Source organism: Mytilus edulis, unplaced genomic scaffold (genome assembly GCF_963676685.1).
Source record: "Mytilus edulis unplaced genomic scaffold, xbMytEdul2.2 SCAFFOLD_784, whole genome shotgun sequence".
NCBI classification, from domain to species: Eukaryota; Metazoa; Mollusca; class Bivalvia; order Mytilida; family Mytilidae; genus Mytilus; species Mytilus edulis.
The window spans coordinates 4,470-29,055 of record NW_027267721.1 but is presented as its reverse complement, the minus strand read 5'-3'; the positions used below and the strand labels follow the sequence as shown (position 1 = coordinate 29,055).

Sequence of the window (24,586 nt, the reverse complement as noted above, 5' to 3'; positions counted from 1 at the left end):
TTGTAATTGACCCCCAAGGGTGACTGGGGTATAGAAATATGGTCACTTGGTCTTCTCCCGACCGGCAGTAAAACGCTTGCCGAAGCGGGGCGTCCGTTTGGCTGTGCGGGATGTATCAAGTTCGCAGTCACGTCCGGTCAGAAGGGGGACGTTAAATCCGATGCCTCGTGTAAAGAGAGTGACACGCTCTTAGCACGTTAAGAACCCTTGCAACAACTCTTTGAGGGGTCCGTAGGTGACCTGTTGCAAGGCAAACTTTATGTCCTTATCCAATATACCCTCATTTTCCAGTGGCAGTCCAAATTTCCCCGACCATCATCCCAGATGGCCTATATTATATCAACCTACTTATTGTATTTATTGTGAACTTGTTCTCGTCCTGAATATGCATGAAATATTTGCCACTGGACGTTAAGCAACCAACAATAAATCAATCAATAATTGTAATGGAAGAATCACAAAGTAATTGTAATGTAGTGCATTACATTGTAATTAAATGCATTACATTGCAATGGAATGGCCCCAGGCCTGATCTATATATAATACGGAGGTATATGGGGAGGGTGGAGATCGTGCGAGGGCTGTATAGCAATGCAAGGTCGTTAACATCGTCCATCATATCATCAAACATGTTGAACACCGCCGTATTATTGCGCCTGTCCAAAGTAGGGAGCCGCTTGCCTTTACAAGTCTTGAAAGTGTTTAATGATTTTTTAAAAATTTTATTTAGAGTTTAGTATAACGTTCATTGTTCTTCGTTTGATCAAAGGATGAAACTTAATGAAAAAAGATGAAAACGAATATACCTCAAAGGTTGCTGATGGTGAGGCGTTGTAACACCTTGCTCCATCATATTCATTGGTCGGTACCAGACACTTGATGTGGTACAGCTTTCCGGCCTGGAGATGGCAGCCACCAATAATATAACATTGAAAGTAAAAGGGTCGTTATCACTTTATAATCACAGCGAACATTTTAAAGATTGGGATTTGATTTTTTAACTACTAGCAAAATTGTCATATATACACTCAAAACACAGGGAAATTATCGAGAGAAAAAATAGCATTTGATACGAAAAATCGAAGCTGTGGTTGCAATGTTATTTCGCACAGAAGGCGTTTCAAACAAGAGATATGTTGCGTAGAAGAATACTAATGTAAATCTGAGAGAATATAAAGTTGACCCCAAAAATCTCATTTCCCTGGATTGAACAATATATGTACAAGGATGATGCTTACTTTCTTATTCGTATTATAACATATGATTAAAAGATGTTATTTTCTGTGGATATTACTTTGAAATAGTCGGCTTATATTGCGACCTAAGTAAAGACATGTCGACTTTTAATAGATACACTTGTAATGCCAGCTTTCTGCAACGAAATCCGGACCCCATTTGCAATAGATGCCGCTTCATTCATGGTGAACACTGGGGGTTTAAAAATTGCTCTTTCAAACCCACCTCAGTTTCGTTGAGGGGACCACTTGTTTTCATTATCTGAAATAAGGAATTCGTGTAATTTAGATAAATTCATATTTGGATATTTTAATTTGAACACCGAAATGCTAAAATAATGTATATGTATTACTACAACACCTTCTGTTTTGCTGTCACATAGTTTGAGTTATATTTGTAATTATGTATTTTATGTATTATTGATATTTTGCAATTTAAATGTATACCTATAGTTTACATATAGACTTCGGTATAAATACAAATTTATATTACTAGGCAATATATAGTATCGTCTGCCTAGTATTTTTCTTCAAAATCTGCAAGACTTCAATAATTATTTCTTTTATTGCATAAAAGGGTAGACCTCACTTTCTATAATATATATATATATATATATATATAAGGTTGATTTTCTAGGCAATATATATATACTATATATATATGTCCTTCGTAACTTAAATTTTCAACTTTAAATAATACTTTATACAACTTACAACTGTGTCCGGCCTAAACAGATATCCGTATGTTGGGTCAATAAACATTTTAATGAATTTCAGTTGGTCATCCCTGTTAAGCTGCTTGGCTTTTTTCTTTCTTTGAATGTGGCTACCTGACATAGTTTGTTCTCCACAATTGCCCACACTGTGTATTTAAGGGATTTCCCATTAGCGGAGAATCTACTCCTGACGGGATATGATATTACCTCTTCAAGGAAAAATGCTTTGACATTCTGAAATAAAGATAAGATTTGGCCCTTGTGCTGAACTTTTCAAAATTTTTTACAACTTGTTACTATATTATTATTAAATTCTTTTCTTAAAAAATTTAACTTATAAAGGGGAAACTGACATTTATGATATAGTTGCCAATGAGATAACAGTCTGGACACTTATCATCAGAGTCCAAGTCTCTTTTAGCAGTGACAGTTAAATTACAAGTCACTTTACATACATCAACAATCAATACATTCCATTGTTTTAAGGCAAATGAGGAAAATAAGAGTAACAATAGCTTTTGCCTTACTGCATGCACAAGAGAATATTAGAAATTAAAATATAAATAAGTAAATATCAGAGGCAAAAAAGACAGGACTTAGCCACTGGACTCTTAGTAAAGTATGACTTATCCTTAGGGGAGTTGATGTATACTAGAAAAAATGATGTTGATGATTTGACCCCATCAATCAGCATTTTAGCATTACATTATTGTCAATTGCTATCTGCTCTATTTGTTCCAACCTGTTATGAGAGTCAAAACGTATACCTAGGGTGGGAATTAAACCCATGTACGTTCTTTTACTTTATTGTTCTTTGTGTACATAAAATGTACATGTACATGAAATATATCAAATGCAAAAAAATGCTGTAATGTATCATTACACTCTCATTAGTTAAGGACCAAGAAAAGGAAGTCCCTGCGCCTACCTAGACGTATTTCTTGAGTAAGATTTATTATATTACTCTTGAAAGTATAACACGATAAAGGTTATTGGTAAGTATATAGTAACATCAACGTGTAATTCAGGTAAACAAACTGTCAAACATAAACAATCTACCACGTGTTTGTCTGCTGTGCTTGAATTCAAAACGACCCATCAGGCTTATTTACACGAATTGTTGCTCAATCAGACAGTTAAATATGTCCGTTTACCTTGTGGGGTCTGTTAAGAATGGATTTGCTGTTATAAATTGTGTATGCATGGAAATATAAGGAAGATAACATTGATTTTTACCGTAACTTTTGAATACACAACATTCCCAAGGTATCCCCACAAAACACATGGCTACTTTGTAACGACGGCTGGTAACGTGTAGCCACTTTCTAACGGCAAATGTAATTGGATGATATTTAAAGATCAATAATAAAATTGCTAATAAATGATTGGATACGAATTTGTGTCAGATTATAAATAGGTGAAAAAATGTAAACATTGAAATCCGCCATCTTGACGTAGGAAACAAACTAATTTTCAGTCTTGGATTAAAGGACATTGCGCACATTGCCAGCGTATCATGCATAAACAGTCATCTGCAAATATATCTTTTAATTTGTGTTTTACAATTACTTTTCTATGTTTTAGTTAATTTAATGTTTTAATTTACTACAGAATGGGACATCGTTCTCAAAGATGCCGTAGAAAAAATTATAGGTGGCGCTGTTTGTGGGCGTAAACATTTTACATACGGGTTCTTTTTTTGTCGACAAATTGACCTCTATCTGTCAGATTCAGGCGTTTGCCTTCCAACTGGTAAAGTAAATATAACAAAAAACACACTTAACAGTAACAGTAATAATAATAAATAAAATAATTGTGTCGTTCAAAGTATGACGGGATACATAATTACAGAGTCACGCCAAATATATATCACAAAAAACAGACTTAACAGAAAAAGAAGTATTAATAAATAAAATAGTTTTGTCATTCAAAGTATGACAAGATACATAAGTAATATTAATAAATAAATAATTGTCCCGTTCAAAGTATGATGGTACACATAAGCACAGAGTCACGTCAAATGAATATCTCAAAAAACTGACTTAAGATTTTCTATAACATCGGTCTTGGAATACATGTTTTTCTTCGGAATTTCAGACTCCTAAAAAAAAACACGTTTTTGACCATATTTTGATGAGAATTCTAAACGCTTCAGACGATTTTATTCTCTCAACTTTAATATCTCCTGATGCCTCCAATATTTGCCTATATCCATTTCTACCAAAATACTCATATCTATAATGGCAAGGTAAGGGACATTCTTTGTGCGGTTTGTTGGTTCAACATAAAATCCTTTACAGATTTGTTCTCAAGATTTGGTCTACTACCTATATCAACAGACTGTATAATGTGAGCGTTTGCAGGGGAAGTGTTACCCAACACAAGTGGAGTGGAGTCCAAATTATGCAGGGATCTTCCAAGGGTATTTTACATAAGAAACATAAATGCTTAATATTGATGGATTGTTGGTTGCTTAACGTCCAGTGGCAAATATTTCATGCATATTCAGGACAAGAGCAGATTAACAATTAACAATAAATACAATAGGTAGGTCTTGTCATAATAGAGGCCATATGGGATGATGGTCTGGAACATTTGGACTGCCACTGGAAAATGAGGTTTTCTTTGGATAGGGACAGAAATTTTGCCTTGCAACAGGCCACCTACGGACCCCTCAAAGAGTTGTTGCAAGGGTTCTTAACGTGCAAAGAGCGTGGCACTCTCATTACACGAGGCATCGGATTTAACGTCCCCCTTCTGACCGGACGTGACTGCGAACTTGATACATCCCGCACAGCCAAACGGACGCCCCACTTCGACAAGCGTTTTACTGCCGGTCGGGAGAAGACCAAATGACCATATTTCTATACCCCAGTCACCCTTGGGGTTTCTTGTGGTTATGATGTTTAAATTTGTTCACTTTGATCAATAGGTAGTTAAAAAGATCAAGTTTTGAATACTCAATAATCTGGTTTATTTGTTAATATTATAGACCTTTCAACTGCAAGATTACTGAAATGTTAAAACAGTTTCAAACAGTTATTACACTTAGATGCAACATCATGCTCGACACTCAAGAGCTTGCATCTTTCCTTCTTATCTGTGCTTGATGAACACCATACATATGTTTTCTGTGTGAATGTATTTTCAGCAAACTAAGATCTAAAACTACGTCAACTTGACCAAAATGGTCAGTTGATCCCTTAAAGCATTATTGACCTTTAAAGGCAATTTTTAACAATTTTCAATAATCTGGTAAAATTTTGTAATTTTTTACAAAATATTTTCCTTTGTATCTAAAAGGCCAAGTTTAATGTAGATACAGAAAAGTGCAAGAAGCAAGAATAATCAGTAAAGTAAGATTTACAAACACATCACCATGACCAAAACATAATTTTGTCATAAATCCATCTGTGTCCCTGGTTTTTTTATGCAACATTATTAGTCTTCAAGACTACCGTCGCCGGGAAAAGGTTCCATCTACCACTTTAATATGAGACTTGTAGATTACAACACATCTTTTGATATACACAGAAAGTTACGAACCCTTGGTGAAAACAAGCCATGGTAATTATAATTACTTTATAATTAATAGATACTTATTGGTTACAACCCATAATTGTGGTTCAAATATACCACTTATTGTGGATAAAGATTACCAATACTTGTGGTTACAGTATACCAACAACTGTGGTTAAACCATTCCAACAATTATGGTTAAAGTATACCAATAATTATGGTTAAAGTATACCAAAAACTAAGATTAAAAACTATACCAAGAATTGTGGTTAAAAATAACCAGATCTTATTCAGAGACGAGAAAATGTTCTACAGACCATTCTACTAGAAATGTCGTTTCTAAAAGCAAAAAAGTGGACAAGCTATTGTTTTCAATCAAGACCAGATACGGCCAGAATTTTTGTTTTTAAAAGGCAAATCCCAGAGTCAGATTTTTTCTTTCAAATATCTCAGACTGCCTTCTCAAACAAATTGATTGATTGATTGTTGGTTGCTTAACGTCCAGTGGCAAATATTTCATGCATATTCAGGACGAGAACAAGTTCACAATAAATACAATAGGCAGGTTGATACGATAGAGGCCATCCGGGATGATGGTCGGGGAAATTTGGACTACCACTGGAAAATGAGTTTTTTTTTGGATAGGGACAGAAATTTTGCCTTACAACAGGCCACCTACGGACCCCTCAAAAGAGTTGTTGCAAGGGTTCTTAACGTGCAAAGAGCGTGGCACTCTCTTTACACGAGGCATCGGATTTAACGTCCCCCTTCTGACCGGACGTGACTGCGAACTTAATACATCCCGCACAGCCAAACGGACGCCCCACTTCGGCAAGCGTTTTACTGCCGGTCGGGAGAAGACCAAGTGACCATATTTCTATACCCCAGTCACCCTTGGGGGTCTCAAACAAATAGTTCGTATCTAGAGGTTATGCTGACTAATGTAATAGAGTATAAATTTCTGTCTCGTGGAATTGCGAAATAGAAGTCAATACGTTCTTGCTCAATCCTGTGTCGCTTTGAAGATGTCATGATTGTCATCCTCAGTCTATCCATGTGTTTCACAATGACTGAGTGACGTTTTAACGGCGAACTGGTCAACTCCACCATAGCGAATCACATGACTTTGACATAATCAGTAAATACCAGCAAAAAACATCATTATATAAGTAAAGAATTGTCGCATAAAAAAGAAATACACGGGAAAAGGCAAAGTTCTCGAAGTCTTGAAGTCTTGTCTGATTAATCAGTTTACCAAAAAAAAAAATGTCCAAGAAAAGGGGGGCATGTGCTCTGAGAATAATGATCCTTTATTCTATATTTTTGCTTTTTAACTAACTTTGTTTTGTTGTCCTTATTTAATTCCGCATTCTCGATTCCAGACTAAGTTAACTCTCACATATATTTGACTCGAGTCATTATACTTACTTGGATCCTCGAATACGGAAACCCGGAAATCTTTTCACCGTAGTCGTTCTATGACACAAAAGGACGCTCGTCTGCTGATGTTTGAAATGGTCAGACAGTTGATACAAAGAACTTTGGTTTTTCAAACAGATGGTTCAAAAAGCTATTGTAAACATATATATATAGAAATGGGTTACATTGGTCGATTAACTGGAAGAAACCGGGGAACGAAACATACATTTTAGAAAGTCATCGCAACAAAACTCAAAAGTGTACCGTTTTGACTTTTGCATGGATCACATTCGTTTTCAAAATTCAACATTCGTTTTCAACTTTCAACATTCGTTTTCAATAATCAACAATTGTTTGTTAACATTTAACATTTGATTTTCATCATTGAACATTTGTTTTCAACATTCGTTTTAACATTCAACAATTGTTTGTTAACATTTAACATTCGATTTTCAACATTCAACATTCGTTTTCAACATTCAACTTTCGTTTGCAACACTCGATTTCCAAAATTCAACTTTCTATTTTCAACTTTCAACATTCGTTTGTAACATTCAACATTCGTTTTAAACATTTGTTTTCAACTTTCAACATTCGCTTTCAACATTCAACAATCGTTCACAACATGCAATTTTCATTTTTCAACATTCAACATTTGTTTTCAACATTCAACTTTTGTTTGCAACATTCGATTTTTAACTTTCAACATTCGTTTTGAACATTCAATATCCGTTTTCAACATTCGTTTTCAACATTCGTTTTCAACATTCAACTTTCGTTTGCAACATTCGATCTTCAGCTTTCAACATTCGTTGTTAACATTCAGCATTCATTTTCAACATTCGTTTTTAACAATTTTTTGTGTATGTATATTTGTGCAGTTATGAAAGATCTAGTATTTCAATATGTGCTCTTTAAGTTACTTACCTGGAACTATTGATAAAGCTTTTTCAAAGTAAACAAAGGCAACAGTAGTATACCGCTGTTCAAAACTAAAAAATCCATGGACAAAAAACAAAATTGGGGTAACAAACTAAAACCGAGGGAAACGCATTAAATATAAGAGAACAAAATTTGGAATAAAATCCTTATTTTTTATTTTACCATGTACAACTTACCGGTTTTTGTTCTCTCTTGAACAATTGTCCATTTGAAGGTATAAAATGTATGGAATTGAATCCTATAAAAGAAAAAAATACATGAACCAGGATTGGTAAGGTTAAATTCGTAGAATGAGGCCATTGAAATTAGTAAAAGCTGCCCTAAACCCCTACGCCATGAACAATGGTACCGACTAAGTGCGTTCTCAAGCGCCACATTCTTGACATAAATTTGCTCATATGCATAAAATTTGGTATAAATGTCTTCTGCTGGTCCATTCCTTCAATTATGATGGACATATATTTGTTTGGCTCCTTTCTGCTCTTAGCACAATGTTTGTAATACTTTCGTCTCTCTTGGCTGAAAAGATAAAAAAAACATTGATATACCTGATGCTAATAACAAAAGATCCTTTGTAAGCATCTGTACATACCCCACATCTACAAGTTGTACTCTGGCATTCAAAATATTACCAGATTCCTATATATTTAAAAGACTCTTAACACCAACAATAGTCAACTAATATTGATTGATTGATTATTGGTTGCTTAACGTCCAGTGGCACATATTTCATGCATATTCAGGACGAGAACAAGTTCACAATAAATACAATAGGTAGGTTGATACAATAGAGGCCATTCAGGAATTATGGTCGGAGAAATTTGGACTGCCACCGGAAAAGGAGGGTATATGGATAGGGACAGAAATTTTGCCTTGCAACAGGCCACCTACGGACCCCTCAAAAAGTTGTTGCAAGGGTTCTTAACGTGCAAAGAGCGTGGCACTCTCTTTACACGAGGCATCGGATTTAACGTCCCCCTTCAGACCGGACATGACTGCGAACTTGATACATCCCGCACAGCCAAACGGACGCCCCACTTCGGCTAGCGTTTTACTGCCGGTCGGGAAAAGACCAAGTGACCATATTTCTATACCCCAGTCACGCTTGGGGGTTAGTAAACTAATAAAAAAACCTTGTTGATGTGAACATTTGTATGTTCTTTTCATTTATTAGCTTCATGAAATGTTGTATTGTTTTAAATAAGATGCAATTGTATCACATATACCATCTGGAGCAATGGGGAATAACTCATAGAAAATAATGAATCATAAATCAAAAGCTTCCACCAATTAAACTACATACTCATTAACAGCAAAGTTTTATAATTTATCATAATCCTTCTGTGTGCTATCAGACCTGTTTATTTGTTTATTGAGAACTTTATATTTTATATGGTATTGACGTGAAAGCCTTTTTAAATACAGGTTTATTGTTTGCTCATATATTGTGCTGAAATAATAATGTCTAAGAGGGTCCAAATTTCCCCGACCATCATCCCATATGACCTCTATCGTATCAACCTACCTATTGTATTTATTATGAACTTGTTCTCGTCCTGAATATGCATGAAATATTTGCCACTGGACGTTAAGCAACCAACAATCAATCAATCTTGATACTACAATAAATAGAGCCAAAAATGTATATTGTAAACTTACCTTTGTCTTAGTATTGTCATCAGTACATTCTGTTGTTATTTTTCTCTTCTTCTTCTTTTGTGATGGTGTCTTCTGTGGTGGTGTTTTTCCATTACTTTCATTGATCTTCTTTCTTTCTTGCCACTGGACGTTAAGCAACCAACAATCAATCAATCAATCTTCTTTCTTTTAGGAGTTTCACTTTATGGAATGGCCATGTTACATTTTGTACCTTTTAGATTTCCATTAGTTTGCTTGTATGAACTATAACATATGGCACAATTTGGGGTATTTTGCTAATTTGCATAACGGCCATGTTGCCTTATCATGACAACAGCCATTACAATAATTATATAAGCCCCTTAAATAAAAATGTCAATATGCCAATATCTATCTCGAATGAACAATTTGTTCGCATATAGGTGAATTGTACATGTTTTTAGGCTTCTGTCCGTGTACAAATGGGCATTGTCTACTCTAAAATCTTTCGGCCTTTTTAGTTTAAAAATCGGAAGCGTAGTCATAGTATAATTGCTATATAAGATCATATAAAATGACGGAAAATCGTAAAATAGAAGGATTCAAAACAGAAATACATATGCAAGATGTTGTTCATGATTTGTTCGCATATAGGGAAACACCTTGTAGGTTGAATTTTAAAGTTAAATAACTTACCTGCTTTCTTAAGTTTTCGGCCAAATTCTTTTAAAAACATGATGATTTCAACCTTCCCATTTCGTAAAAAGTCAAATTTTAAGCATTTTCCCTTAGAATTACACAGCATTTTTTTGTAATTTTCCGCCAAAGGAAGTTTTTAAAGATACATTAGTTTTAGATACATGACGGAAAAGGACGTGATTATCCGCAAATCTTAAATAAATTATATTTTCAATCTTTAGCTAAGAGAAGTAATTTGATCAAAAGGGACAAAGTCACCTGGTGCAAATCATTTGAATAAAGAACCTTTGATTTTGCCATATGAGTTGTTTGAAGCCTTTTAAAATTACATTTAGTCCTTTTTGTCCTTTTCATCTGTAAAAAACATAAAATTTGGGTGAATACTGGTTGTCGAATTCCCATATGGAATTTACTGACCCCATATGTACCCATTACGTCACTGGCACCCTATGTAACAAATTTATCTTAACGTGTATAATTTAAGACTAGTGACCTATGAAAATGAGCAAGTCTTCAATACAGGTAGCATTAACATGATTAAGAAACTACTTCCTATGATCCTACAAAAACAGATGCCAACAATGACAACTTGTTAGATTTAAATATATTTTATGAATTCATTTCACTTTATCATCACTTTTTTCGTCGGTTGAAACCTTTAAGATTTTTTCTCAGTACTGTTTTGTTTTTCTAAACGGACTAACACCACTACTAACCATGTATGAAATGAGCCCCGCCTCCTTATTACCTTAAATGGAATCTAAAGAGACGTAACTTTACTTCTAACCATATATGAAATAAGCCCCGCCACCCAACTAACCTAATATTAAATATACACGGTTTCCAGGAGGACGCTTTTAACAAATCAAATTGGTTGATTCAACCTGGTTTTACAGCGCTAAACCTCTCATAAAGTACGACAGTCTCATCAAATTGTTATAGTTACAATGATGCATGAACTAAACAGAAGTAAATAAATGAAATAGTCAAAATACGGGTACAGCAGTCATCATCGGCCGTGTTCAGGTGAAACTCTAGAGTTAACTCTAGGCACTCGATCAACACCTGGACAAGTAAGATCCGTACTCTCGTGACGTAGTGACCCGTTAACTCGTGGAACCCAGATTCTTGTCAGGGTTGGAAGAGTTTCAAAATGGCGACCGGTGGAAGTAATATGTAAGTTGCAGATTGTAAAAAAGAACTTTACTCTTGTTTAAAGATTTTCATCACATCGTTGACATAAATAACAACAATTTCATGAAAACGCTTGATGAATTGAATTATTTGAAATCAGCAGGCGGTCATTTTTCATACAAATAAATAGTCAAAATGTTTATACCTTTTTTTATAAATACATGTACCTATCCTGTATTCAGGCCCGTAGCCAGGAATCTCCAAAGGGGGTTGGATTGACTCACAAACTCGACTTTAACAGTCACAATTCGAACCGAATTTGTTTTCAAGGGGGAGGGGGTTCGTCCAACCCCCCCTGGCTCCAGGTATGGTATTCATGTATTTGCCAACTCTGTCAGATGATTCCACTGACACTGTTGTCTTAAGTCAGTGTGAATTATACTCTTTAAAATACTATGAATTATTGCCACTTTATAGATACACGGTCACAATAACAATGGTGCACAAATCAGCTGCTAATACAATCTGCAGGGGCGGATCCGGCCATTTTAAAAAGGTGGGTGGTTCCAACTATAAGTTCTCATTCAAATGCATTGATCGGCAAAAAAAAAGTGGGATTCCAACCCCCGGAAGCCCCCCTTCCCTGTGGATCTGCCAATGATTTGTTAGATAAAAAAATATATTGGTTGAACCAAAACTTTGTACACTGTACATACCCCACCAACACTTTATCTACACAGTTAACAGTTCTCATTTCTTATTATCACATAGATTTCCATATCATAGGCAATTCTGTTCACTATTATAACATTGATGAACGCTTTTGATGTACGCTTAAGCATAGACCTGAACATCAGACACGGAAGGCTATCTACTAATCTAGTTTGACTCAATCAATAAAATCGACAGCAAGGGGCAATCAAAATGAAAATGTCCTGTTTACCATTCAAACTCCATCATGCATGCAAAGTACCTGAAAAGTAGCTTGCCATTCAGCATCGAATTTGGATGTAATTTTTTCATTGACCATATTGAGATTCTCTTTACAAGAGGTACAATTTTAAACAAGTACTATAGATATAGGAAGATGTTGTGTAAGTGCCAATGAGATAACTCTCCATCCAAATGACAATTTAAAAAAGTAAACCGTTATAGGTCAATGTACGGCCTTCAACACGGAGCCTTGGCTCACACCGAACAACAAGCTATAAAGGGCCCCAAAATTACTAGTGTAAAACCATTCAAACTGGAAAACCAACTGTCTAATCTATATAAAAAAATCGAGAAACACATATAAATTACATAAACAAACGACACCTGCTGTACATCAGATTCCTGACTTAGAACAGGTGCAAACATTTGCAGCTGGATTAAACGTTTTAATGGTACCAAACCTTCTCCCTTTTTCTGAAACAATAGCATGAGTTCACAACATAGAAAAACCACACGATAAAATTTCAATTGACAGGCTTAACTCCATCAAAAAAAGTTGATTAATACACTATGAACGAATAAAAGTCCATACTTGCTCTCGACAGACTTGTTCAGCTTTCCCTTGTCAAAAAAATCAATCATATCATGCTGCAGCCCTTTATTTTTTATGGTGTTTTGCTTCTTTTTTAGATGCTTATATATGACTTTATATATAATGTAAAATATGGTTAGCAGAGGAGAAATATGTATGATGCACTTTTGAATCTAGAATTAAAATGTAAATTTTCAATTTCAGTGTGAAAATAAAAATCGTAGGCCCTAATAAAACTTATGAAGGCAATATAACTACAGAGTTGGCTGCTATGATAAACGCTCCTGATTGTGGTAAGTTTAAGTTGATCAATATTATTTTAGTATACTAAATGTGTAAGGAAGGAAATAGTGACTGTGTACATGACCCTGACATAAAATGGAAACTACATGTACAAGAAGAATATTGGAGCAAAGGAACAGCACTTTCATTGCTATTCTTCATCTTGAAATGTGAAGTGAGATCTTCTACACATAGAAAATATTCTCGTCTTAATGCAAGTTCAAGATGCCTTCAACACTGGCAATGACTGTAGTACCGGTTTGAGAAGACAGCATCACACCTGCAAAGATACAAGGCAATATCTAACATTTTATAAAATAGTAGGGTTAAACTTCATTCAAAATTATGTGTAGAATAATAAAATGTTCAAATGTGCATTAGTGCTTAAACACAGACAAATCCGAACAAAGGAACCTGCAGGAAAACCACTAAGATCTTTTTCTGAGCCCACTTTACCAATTTGAAACAAACTAACAGAAGACCTTATGAAAAAGTCAATTTAAACTCTTCTGTAAAAAATCACTTTGTCTTCAGGTGAGCTATACAGGTTTCTAAAATGAGCCTGCCTCTGATTTATTCCCTGCAGCTGTATTTGAATTGGCCACTAGCCTGACGACCCGGGTCAGATAAATCATGGTCAGACTTTCAAAATTTTCCAAAAAATGAGAAATATCAAGCCAGTTTGATGTTAAGAAATTTTTTAAAATGTAAGTTGAATTTTTTTTCCTGAAGACTGTTGCATGATGGACGTACCAGTATTTATGATATTTTTGACATATGCATGTAGATCATATCTGCTAGAACAATCTGTCTGTTTTCACAAAAACTGATTGGTGCTAATTACTATTGAAAATCATATACATGATATATAGGCATTTTTTGTTTTATTTTATTATATACATTGTATAAATTATTTTTAACTTGTGGTTTTAATATATTAAGAGTATAGAATTATTAATTACAGATCCAGAATTGAAAAAAGAAGTATATGCTGCCATTATAAGAAACACTGGAAATGAAGATCCCTTTGATACCGTGCAAGCAGTTCTACCTGTGAACCCAGAAAATGAGCCTGGAAGCACCAATGTTCAGCCTGAGAGCCCAGCAGAAACTGAAAACCCTCCAGTTCAGCAAATTACTGATTCGGTAAACAATTTAAATATCTGTGATAAGAAACAAAAGAAAAAAGAAAAAAAGAAGATAAAGAAAAAGACCAAGAAATTCATAAAAGGTCTTTCAAAAAAACAACTGATGGAAAGGAACCTGAACGCAAACATTGCTACACATGGAGAAATTATATTTATATAGACAAAAAGTTATCCATGCTACAAAATGTACCCCTGATTATTCCGATGAGGAAACAGTATGTTTTTCGTCTCTTTCAAATTCTGATAATGTCAGTACCTTACAAAGTATTGAATCTGCCTACGGACTCCAATCTGTCCCAGTGAATCATGTACAGACAACAGACTCACTGGTCTTAAATTTTGAAGAATTTCATAAAATACTAATGGAAAAACTAAGTTGAAATAAAATATATATATATTCAAAATTGTACATGTTGTTTCTGGTAGTGATCATATGCCATTACATTATTTATATTTTACTTAGATCCACAATTGGACCGAAAAAGAAGAGAAGTTATTGATGACCATTCGTGGAGATATGGAAGATGCATTCAATGGCACAAAACAACATGATACACTGTGGGGAAAAATAGTAAAACAAATGAATCAGGAAGGAGTAACTGTTTCTAGTAAACAGGTTATCAATAAATGGAAAAATCTTTAAATCTTTAAAAAAAATACAAAGAAGTAATGGATTCGAACAATCACACAGGCAATAACCGATGTACGTGGAAACATTTTGATGCATTTAACAGGCTATATGGAAACAAGGCTTCAACAATGCCCTGTGTGATGGTAGATACTAGTATAAAAAGTGGAAATGTTGTAGTGGAGAAACTGCACTTTTTATAACAAATTAATTTATGCTGCCTGTGATTATACCTGAACAAAATAAGAACCATCTGATGCTGCTGACGTTCTCGGGAAATCTAAACCCTCTGTCTTTAACTTGTCAATAAGTTTGTTGAACATTTCATTCTTTCTGTTTAAATTTGGTGGTTTCGACCCAACACTGAAATAATTTAAATGCATTTTTATATTTTAATAATATGAATCTTAATTGGTCCAGCAATACTAAAACTGTTGTATGCATTAAAGTAAATATAAACTCCTTCGAAAATTGTACCGTTCTTTCAATGTATTGAAATGAAATATTAATATATTGTTTAATTTATATTGCACGTTTGATTTTAATAATACGCCACATTTAAACTGTGTTGTGCGTCAGTTAAAGGCTCCTGTTTATTTTTGAACATACCCACTCTGCATGCTCTGTATGCACACCATATTCATGTCAGGATAAATAGTTTGTTAATTGTGGCCATTTTCCAGCAAAAACAGAAAAAAATATACCTTGTGCATGAAACAGATGAAAGGCCGGGTGGGGGGTAGATAATGATGAAGGTAGAATTCTGGGACAGACAACATTTATAGAGTATGATGTCATGAATTCTACCCTGAAAGATATTGGACTAAAGTTATAGATTTCAATTCATGGTATACTCTACCTTCCTGATTTTAATGCTGGGAAGGATCTTCCCCCAGCCATCAACAGTTGAAAAGCGTTCACTGCATGTTTGGTTGCTTTCTCTGCAGCATCCTTGACACTATTTGATAAAAGTTCAAAAGTGTCAGATTCTGGAACAACACACTTGAATTTAAAGTCCCTCACATTAAAAAGCTGCACAACTTCCCCAACTGTCAATGTGGGAGATATTTCATGGTTTTTTCCAGTCACAGTAAATTCATTGTTCTTTAATCCAAAGTTATGATACTGATTGAATATATCAATAAAGGTGGTAGAATTAGAAAATGGGGCTATTATACTTTTTTTCTCGTTCCTGTGTGGACACTCATTGATTGTTATTGATAACACACTTTGACTGATGGCCATAGCAGAAGCCATGCCGTTGTTTGACTTCAATCTGTATCACACAAATGCTTACTGTATTAAAATTTTATTTGAAATCAAACGTTTAAAAGATGCCATTCAAAGGCTATACTAAACAAAAACCGTTTCCGGAAAAAAACGAAAATAATCCGGATTTTTTTTTTTTTTTTTTTTTTTCCGGGAAAAAAAAGTTAGGGTCGGCGCCAAAAAATTAGGGTCGGTCGGGCGACCGGAAACACACCTATTTTTTTGGGGGGGCCCTATTTGGGCCCTTTTTTGGCCCCTAATTCCTAAACTGTTGAAACCAAAACTCCCAAAATCAATCCCAACCGTTCTTTTGTGGTCATAAACCTTGTGTCAAAATTTCATAGATTTCTATTAACTTAAACTTAAGTTATAGTGCGAAAACCAAGAAAATGCTTATTTGGGCCCTTTTTGGCCCCTACTTCCTAAAATGTTGGGACCAAAACTCCCAAAATCAATACCAATTTTCCTTTAGTGGTCATAAACCTTGTGTTAAAATTTCATAGATTTCCATTCACTTTTACTAAAGTTAGAGTGCGAAAACTAAAAGTATTCGGACGACGACGACGACGACGCCAACGTGATAGCAATATACGACGAACATTTTTTCAAATTTTGCGGTCGTATAAAAACTTAACAATAACCAAAGAATCATTAAAATGAAATCAAGGTCAGATGAAACAAAGCCAGACAGACATGTAAACCTTACAACCATTCCACATACCAGGTTTAATCTGCCTGCCTGTTTATCACTTATAGTTCTATCTAACACAAACCTTTTATAAATACTTGTGACCCTCGTTCTTCTGCAGAACAGATGCTGAAATTCTCCCTGTCAGAGATTTGCTTGATCCAAATGACCTGTAAATATTAAAGTTGAAGGTCTCATTTATAATGCAGTTGAACTAATATTTTTTGTATGAAAAATTAAATGCAAAACAACATGTTTACAATGAACAATGAGGCAAGTGTCGACAGAATTAATGATTGGTTTGATGTATAAATTATTACGTGGCTGATTACATGCATATTTACTCACTCTCTAACAGACGTTTGAAGCTTGGACTTCAATATGCTGTCAAACTAAAAGCCTATTCAGATAATCCTGCCTACAGCTGTGTTTTTAATCCAATTTATGAAGATATTTTTGCAAAACATGAAAATAAAATTCCTCCGTTAGGTATACGTTTAAAACCACATTTAGCTTCTTTTGATTTAAAATCTGTTGCTCAAGTTAAAATTTGCAAATGTCCTCCATGGGAACTTCCCAAACCAAAAATGATATTTGATCTCCGTGAACACAATAAAAATAAAACAAATCCTCTTTTAATTCAGCAACACTATGCTGAAATTAAAGCCAATTATCCAGATTTTTCAACTGTCTATACTGATGGATCAAAAGATGGCGACAGAGTTGCATCTGCTGCTGTCTTCAGGGACAGAGCTGCAACTCTCCGTTTGCCATCTGATGCATCCATCTTTACTGCTGAAGCAGAAGCAATAATTTTGGCTTTGAAATTTATTGCTTCTTCAGATAAATCCAAATTTATTATATGTTCTGAATCACTTTCATGCTTACAAGCTATACAAAATACTAAAATTAAAAACCCAACAATTCTCCAAATTTTATATGTAATGAGGAATTTGAAAATTCTTCTGAAAGAAATAATATTTCTATGGGTTCCGAGTCATGTTGGAATCCTTGGAAACACAGCTGTAGACCTTGAGGCAAAGCATGCCCTGGGTGACCCTTTATCTAACTGTGATATACCATATACTGATTTTAAATCTAATATTAGAGAATATGTGTTTAATATTTTAAAAAATGAATGGAGTAAAAAAGATGATAATAAATTACATGAAATTAAACCTAATATAGGTAAACCTTTTAATAATTTTATGTGCAGAAAAGATCAGTGTATTATTACTAGATGTCGTATTGGTCATACTAGAATAACACACGAGTATCTTTTAAAAAATGAAGATGAACCACAATGTGTACCTTGCAACTGCAAGTATACTACTAAACATGTTTTAATTAATTGTATTGACTTTGCTGATATTCGTAAGAAGCATTTCAATGTCAATAATATGTATGATTTATTTAATAATGTTCCATTTACAAATATTGTTGCATTTTTAAAAGAAATTGGAATTTATTATAGAATATAAAAATGTTATTATATTTAAGTCGTTTTTAATTTTTATCACGTTATTTTACTCATATTAATTTTTATTTGTAAATAATCAATTTGCTTTAGTCTAGAATTTTAGTATATTGAAGGACTTTTTGTCTTATTTTAAAAATATGCTTTAAATTGTAAAAATATTCGAATTGGCTCTCGCCGCGATATAGCCTTTTTGTGCTAATGCGGCGTAAAGCAACCAACAATCAATCAATCAATCAACATGCATATTTAGGATAAAAACATTTCAAAAATGTGGTTGCTTATATAGGGAATCACTGAAGCATGACTGGAGCGGGCCCTCTCTTGGGCAGTCAGTGGGCCCCCACTAATGAAAATTTCTGGATCCGCCAGTGATTGATTTGTGTTATTTTGATCTCTTGTGGAGAGTTGTTTTATTGGCAATCATACCACATCTTCTTTTTTATATCATATAAATTCTTATTCATATGATATTATTACGTAAGTATTTCTGTATTGGCCTTGTTATTGGTCAGAGGCTTGCTGTATTGGCCTGTGGCGAAGCCGAAGGCCAATACAGCTGGCCGAGGACCAATAACAAGGCCAATACAGATATACACGTAATAATATCTTTATTAATTAACTACAGTGTTACAATATTTTTTTAATTTCATTTCAAAAGAGATAAATATTTTTACCTTGAAGTGGAACTTTCCAAATCTCAGTTTGTTTCTTTTTATTAGATGCATGTGTCTTCAGCATTTTCTCATCTGATGAATTTTTCTACCCTTTTCAGTCACTATAAAGTGTTACAACTTAAATTTAGACGCAACACATAAATAGTAATTGGAAAGGTACTGCCATTGCATGTGTTATGCAGACACTAATTTAAAATCGATGTGTACAATCGTGAAATTATGAGGTCGTCAAGAAATGAACTTTGTGATAATCTACTCGTTCCCCAACCCTGAAATAGTTCTATCATCTGCTTTCAAAATACCTTTTAAATGAATATGACCGTCTTTTGCCTGAAATGTTTGCCATACTGACAATTTCAGCATGTTTAAGATAACTAAATGACAACTGCGTCTTCAAAACAACTGTTTACTTTCAGTTTCTGCTTTCGATGTAAAATCTAGAGACGTTCCGAAATTCTGCACTTGTGTCAACTCGGCCAATATAGAATAACTCGGCCAATACAGAAAAAAAATCTATATTGGCCGAGTTCTTCTGTATTGGCCCAGTTTACACATTATATTGCATAGGCAGTTTTCATCATATTAAGTCCAATAACAGTGTAGTTAATTAATAATTATGATTATGAACAGATATCTTACTTGTTTTTTGGAGCTTTTGTTGAAACTATGAAATTGAAATTCTCATTTGCTTGGGTTGATCCTAAGTTGGTCAAGCAGGCAGCTCTATCTTTTTGGGTTTTTACAATGGCTTTTAGATCTGTCTGAAGACTTGGACATGTGAGAGGCTTACCCTCCGGTAAACTGCGGTACCTATAAAATTGATTGTTTAAATGTTAAGGATAAAAATCACAACCCAAAACAACTTTTTAAACAAAACAAAACAAAAAAATCAGTTATACAATACATGTACAAAGCATTATCATAACTCAAGTATCTGACTTCTGTGTTTATTGGCTAAGAATCTCGACATATATTTTTTTATTCTTGTTTTATATTTACCTATATATACACATTTTATATTAACATATTGGTATCAACTAACAACTTTTTATACATGAATATTTGGCACCTTTGGGACACCTTTTTGTTATTGAACTTGTTATATTTAATCTGTATAAGAGAATTACAGACTTTTAAGAACTTTTCCCGGGCATCTCATCTTATTTTCCCCTGTTCTTTTGGGGGTTAAAGCTGTGAAGACTTTACAAGGCATCATTGTTAAGAAGTTAAAGCTGCAAACCAATTTTAAATATATCCAGTTCAGTAGTAAATTAAATGCTTAATATTTACAATAGTATTAGTAGCATTAAACTATTTTAAATAAAAAAAAAAATTCTTAAAGTACTATGTACTATACCTGAAATGAGAAGGATTCTTCTGATAACTGCACCAGGTAACATCTTCATTGGCACAAAGAGAGTGGTCACCATATAAATGTGGAACTATAATATCCAGTGATTTTCTAAGACTCTCTGGGTCTTTTGTCTGGCATTCTTTTATGGCGTACATGAAGCATCTCCCAATGTAAGATATTACATTTGGTTGTTTTAGTACTTTATATTTGTGGCTAAGCTGATATAGTTTTGATGTGATGCCTTTTTTGGTGTGGTTACTGTCATCTTTTTTCTCAATGGAAGGGAAAACAGCTTTCAGACGAGAAGTTGTGGTAGAGTCATTATCACCATGGATGACATCTATTGAACATCCAGTTCCCTCTAACTCTCTGGCCATTGATATTGCCATGTCAGGCTCCGTTGCCTTACTAGAACCGTCCCAGTTTTTTGAACATTCATGTACAGGTATAGTGTGGTTTTTGCTCTGATGTAGGGCACATATCTGGCAAGATTTACTTCTAAGAGAGAACTGCAGTACCTTTCCTGTTTCTTTCCCAATTAATGATGCATGGCCTGAAATTATGAACGTTATTTTTACTTAAAATGATTTCAAACAGGTAAATTACCATGAAGGCACAGGTAAAAAGAGTTATGCCTCTTGTAAATATTAATTACATGTAAAATTACATGTGTACAAGTTTTACCAGATTTTTATGACATTTATATCATTGTTTTTTATCAGCAATGTCTAGGACAAATTAGAAAATCAGTGTAGATCAATTATTTTTAAAAGAGTTATGTCCCTTGAAAATATCAATTATATTGGAAAATGCATTGTAAGCATTCCGAATGATTCCAAATGCTTACATTTCTTTAAGATAATATAATACTATAAGATAACAATACATTTGTACATGCAATATGAAAAGTTCAAAATAACTAAAAATCTAATTTATTTTTTGATTATTGATCTTCGAGTAAGTTTAAGTTGGACAGATAAAAAATCTGCAACATAAGGGACACTGACACTTTGTTCTTTTATTTTTTCTTATTCATTGTTTTTGTACATAAATCAGGTCGTTAGTTTTTCGTTTAAATTGTTTTCCATTTGTCATTTCATGGCCCTTTAGAGCTTGCTTTGCAATATTGGTTTTGCTCATTGTTCAAGACCATGGTGGGACATATAGTTGTTAATATCTAAATGTTTTGGTTTATAGGGAATAATGTCTAAATTTAGCAATCATACCACATCTTTCTTATTTTCATACAAGTAAAAATAAACAGAAAAATTCTCACCTGTATTACTATTATAATTCCATCCTGTACCCCTTTTCTGCCACCCACCGTCAAAGCTTACTTCCATCAAAATAGATACATATCTTTAATACATGTACTGAAGAATTCATGTTAGGCAAGAAATAAAATTTGAATTGTTTGATGTTGCCTAACCAACCATCTATAAAGCAGTCTACCTGTATTCTAAAAAAGCTGTTTTTACAGAAGCAGATTTTGGCAACAGATTTGAAAATGTTTTCCATTTGATGAAAATGATGGAGAAAACATAATTACATTGAAAAAAAAATGTCCAAAATATTGTTCCTCATCAACATCAAGCCAGTCCTGAATCAGCCCCTTATTTAGAAATTTTGGTGTTTATATATATATATGCAATTGTAGTGAGTGAGTGCATGTGCATGCACTTTTCGATAATCACTATTTTCAAGTAAGTTACACCAGTCCATGAGTTTTCTTTGCTACGAAACAGGAGAAAAGCTCAGCAATTAGCCTTGCTTTTCTTCCTGTTTTTGAAGCTCATACAAATAAATCTTATATTTTCCAACAATGTACATATATTGTATATTTATTCATGATAATTGATATAAAAATAATCATTTGGAGTTTTAAGTTTTTTACCTTTCCATTTCCCTTTTCAATTTCTTCCTTTTGGGCCTCAAGACAAGATTTTTTGGCTACAGTCTCCAGAGTTGTATCAATCTTTTGTTCCCTTCTCTTAAGAGTGGACGGCACAACTGGTGGTAAATTTAAAGTTGCAAGCAAGTTGTTAATTTGTACTGGGCCCATTCCTGTGTGTACCATGGCTACAATATTTTGCATACATATTAATTTTAAAGAACAATTGCTTCCAAGAACAGTCACATTTTTTATCACATTAAATGCATCAACACTGAACAGAATATTAATTCATTATTAAAATCATGATTGTCAAATTGACATATTTATTCTGTTTTAATTTTCATGCAAGCTAAAGGAAAAGTTGAAAATGTATACATAGTGCTGGATGAATGAATTTTTAGTCATTGAGCTTTCAACCCTTTTTTAATTACACAAGGAAGAAATCAAATTAGGGACTGCCTGATCCAACACCACTTTTTCCCAATAATGTAAAATCTCATCTTGGGGAGAAATTTGATTGGCATAAAAATTACATCAGTCATCATGGTAATATTCTTTTCTTTTGCCTAATGTAGACAGAAAATGAGAAATAATAAATTATAAAGCAGCAAAATTTAATCTTTAACCTTATACAATGTAGTATTGGATTCAAACTTTAACTGGTCATGATAAATCTATACCAAATATCAAATTAATATCTTCCCACGGCATCAGCTTGTCTTGCAAAACAGCCATTGGACTTCAGAGTAATCTTGGACAAGATATATTGCAACAATCATTCGTTTTGGGTTTTTTAACAATCGCTGAAATGCAGTTGTAAGGGGAAAAAGGGGGGGGGGGGGGGGGTATTATTTTTTTAAAATGGTTTAAAAATAACAAAACAGTGTCAGATAATTGATTTCTTCCTATTGAAATCAGAGTGATTTTTAAAACCCCCACCCAGGATTTGAACTTAGCAGGAGCCCACACGCCCCTAAAATTTGATGAGGGCTACTTAAATTTCAGCTTTTCTTGGGCATTGGGTCCGTTCGCCTTAATAACATGTTCCCAATGGGATTGTTCGCCCATAGCGTCCATTTGCCCTACTAAAAAATTATCAATATTCAGGGCATTGAAGTTGAATAAACTTATTCAGATACATTCAGTTTATTGCTTGTTTTGGATCAGTAATTGTTTAATAATTCGGATCACTGATTATTGTGATCCTTGTTTTTTCAGTTGATGGATTAATAATAAAAACAAACGTTTTGTTTTGATTTGATAAAATATTCAGCTTGAAACTAATGAAAACAATGATGTACGAAAAGTAAATCACGAAATGGATTTACAAGTTCATTTATTATTATACTATGAGACTAGTCTCAGTTATACTGCATGCGTTTGTGATTTAATGAATACAGTTATTTTGTTAACAAAAAACAATATGAAGATAAATACATTGTATTCCAGTATTCTACTCTGCGTCAATCAAAGGGAAAATGATAAATTGATTATGGCATATAAATATTCTGTCAATTTTTCAACAAACTTTTAACATAGTTTGTTCAAATTCTTAAAATCATGCGAATAGTCCGAGACAAAACAGCCGTTGGACGTCAGAGTAATCTCAGACTACATGTGAATAGACTGAGACAACTATAGTAGTTTCAGGAAGAGACAATAATTAGAAAAAAATAAAAGGGCGAATGTACCCTGGGCAAACAGGTACATACTAGGGCGAACGTGAATCAGGGAGAATGGACCCAGATTCCATTTCTTATGTAGGAATATATATTTTGCATACACAATTTAAGCTGTGGGCTACAGCTGCAAGTCTTCAGTTCAATCCCTATCCATCCCATCCATAGGTTTAAACTTTAATACATAGTTGTTCCCTTTCATTTCATTTTTTTTTTATAAATAGTATTTAAACGTATGTACAAAAAACATTGTAATTACCTAGTGCTAATTTTGAATTGATGTCAAAGGTTCCGTTGTTTCTCTTTCCTGTTTTAACGTCGTTTAATGAACTACACACACTGTTCTGACACCGTATAAAAAGTATGCTGCCTAAGCCATATCGTCTCTCACTCTCAATGTCGGTCAAGTGTAGTCGAGCATCACACGAGGTGCAAAACATCTGTTGGGCTAAGGCTTGAAGCTCGATTACCCGTCTACCTGTCTTCCAGTCATCATTTAGAGAAGGGTCAATGGTACAGCTTGCACCAAGTTCAAGATCTGAGTCTGAGAAAACTGGATAGGTGTTGGTATGCACGTAGTTCATCAACAGGATGACTTACTGATATATTTCTTTTGGACTCTTGAGCTTTGAATTGCTTAACAAATGACTTTTTCGATTGAAATTTTCCTGTTTTACTTCTCAA

At 33.9% G+C, this 24,586-nt stretch overlaps 3 protein-coding genes across 3 annotated transcripts; 1 reads left to right on the top strand and 2 right to left on the bottom strand.

Moving 5' to 3' along the window:
- Nucleotides 1-12,970: 12,970 nt before the first annotated feature.
- Nucleotides 12,971-14,880, top strand: LOC139505934 (uncharacterized). The gene is made up of 3 exons (XM_071295263.1): nt 12,971-13,099; nt 14,053-14,234; nt 14,700-14,880. The coding sequence occupies exons 1-3, from the start codon at nt 13,078-13,080 to the stop codon at nt 14,877-14,879; spliced, it is 384 nt and encodes a 127-aa protein (XP_071151364.1). The 5' UTR covers nt 12,971-13,077; the 3' UTR covers nt 14,880.
- A 211-nt stretch (nt 14,881-15,091) lies between these two features.
- LOC139505933 (uncharacterized) lies at nt 15,092-16,339 on the bottom strand. Its single transcript, XM_071295262.1, has 2 exons — nt 15,724-16,339; nt 15,092-15,227 (listed from the first exon to the last, which is right to left on the bottom strand). The coding sequence occupies exons 1-2, from the start codon at nt 16,119-16,121 to the stop codon at nt 15,092-15,094; spliced, it is 534 nt and encodes a 177-aa protein (XP_071151363.1). The 5' UTR covers nt 16,122-16,339.
- A 570-nt stretch (nt 16,340-16,909) lies between these two features.
- Nucleotides 16,910-21,672, bottom strand: LOC139505932 (uncharacterized). The gene is made up of 4 exons (XM_071295261.1): nt 21,606-21,672; nt 20,333-20,882; nt 19,615-19,785; nt 16,910-16,991 (listed from the first exon to the last, which is right to left on the bottom strand). The coding sequence occupies exons 1-4, from the start codon at nt 21,670-21,672 to the stop codon at nt 16,910-16,912; spliced, it is 870 nt and encodes a 289-aa protein (XP_071151362.1).
- Nucleotides 21,673-24,586: the final 2,914 nt, after the last annotated feature.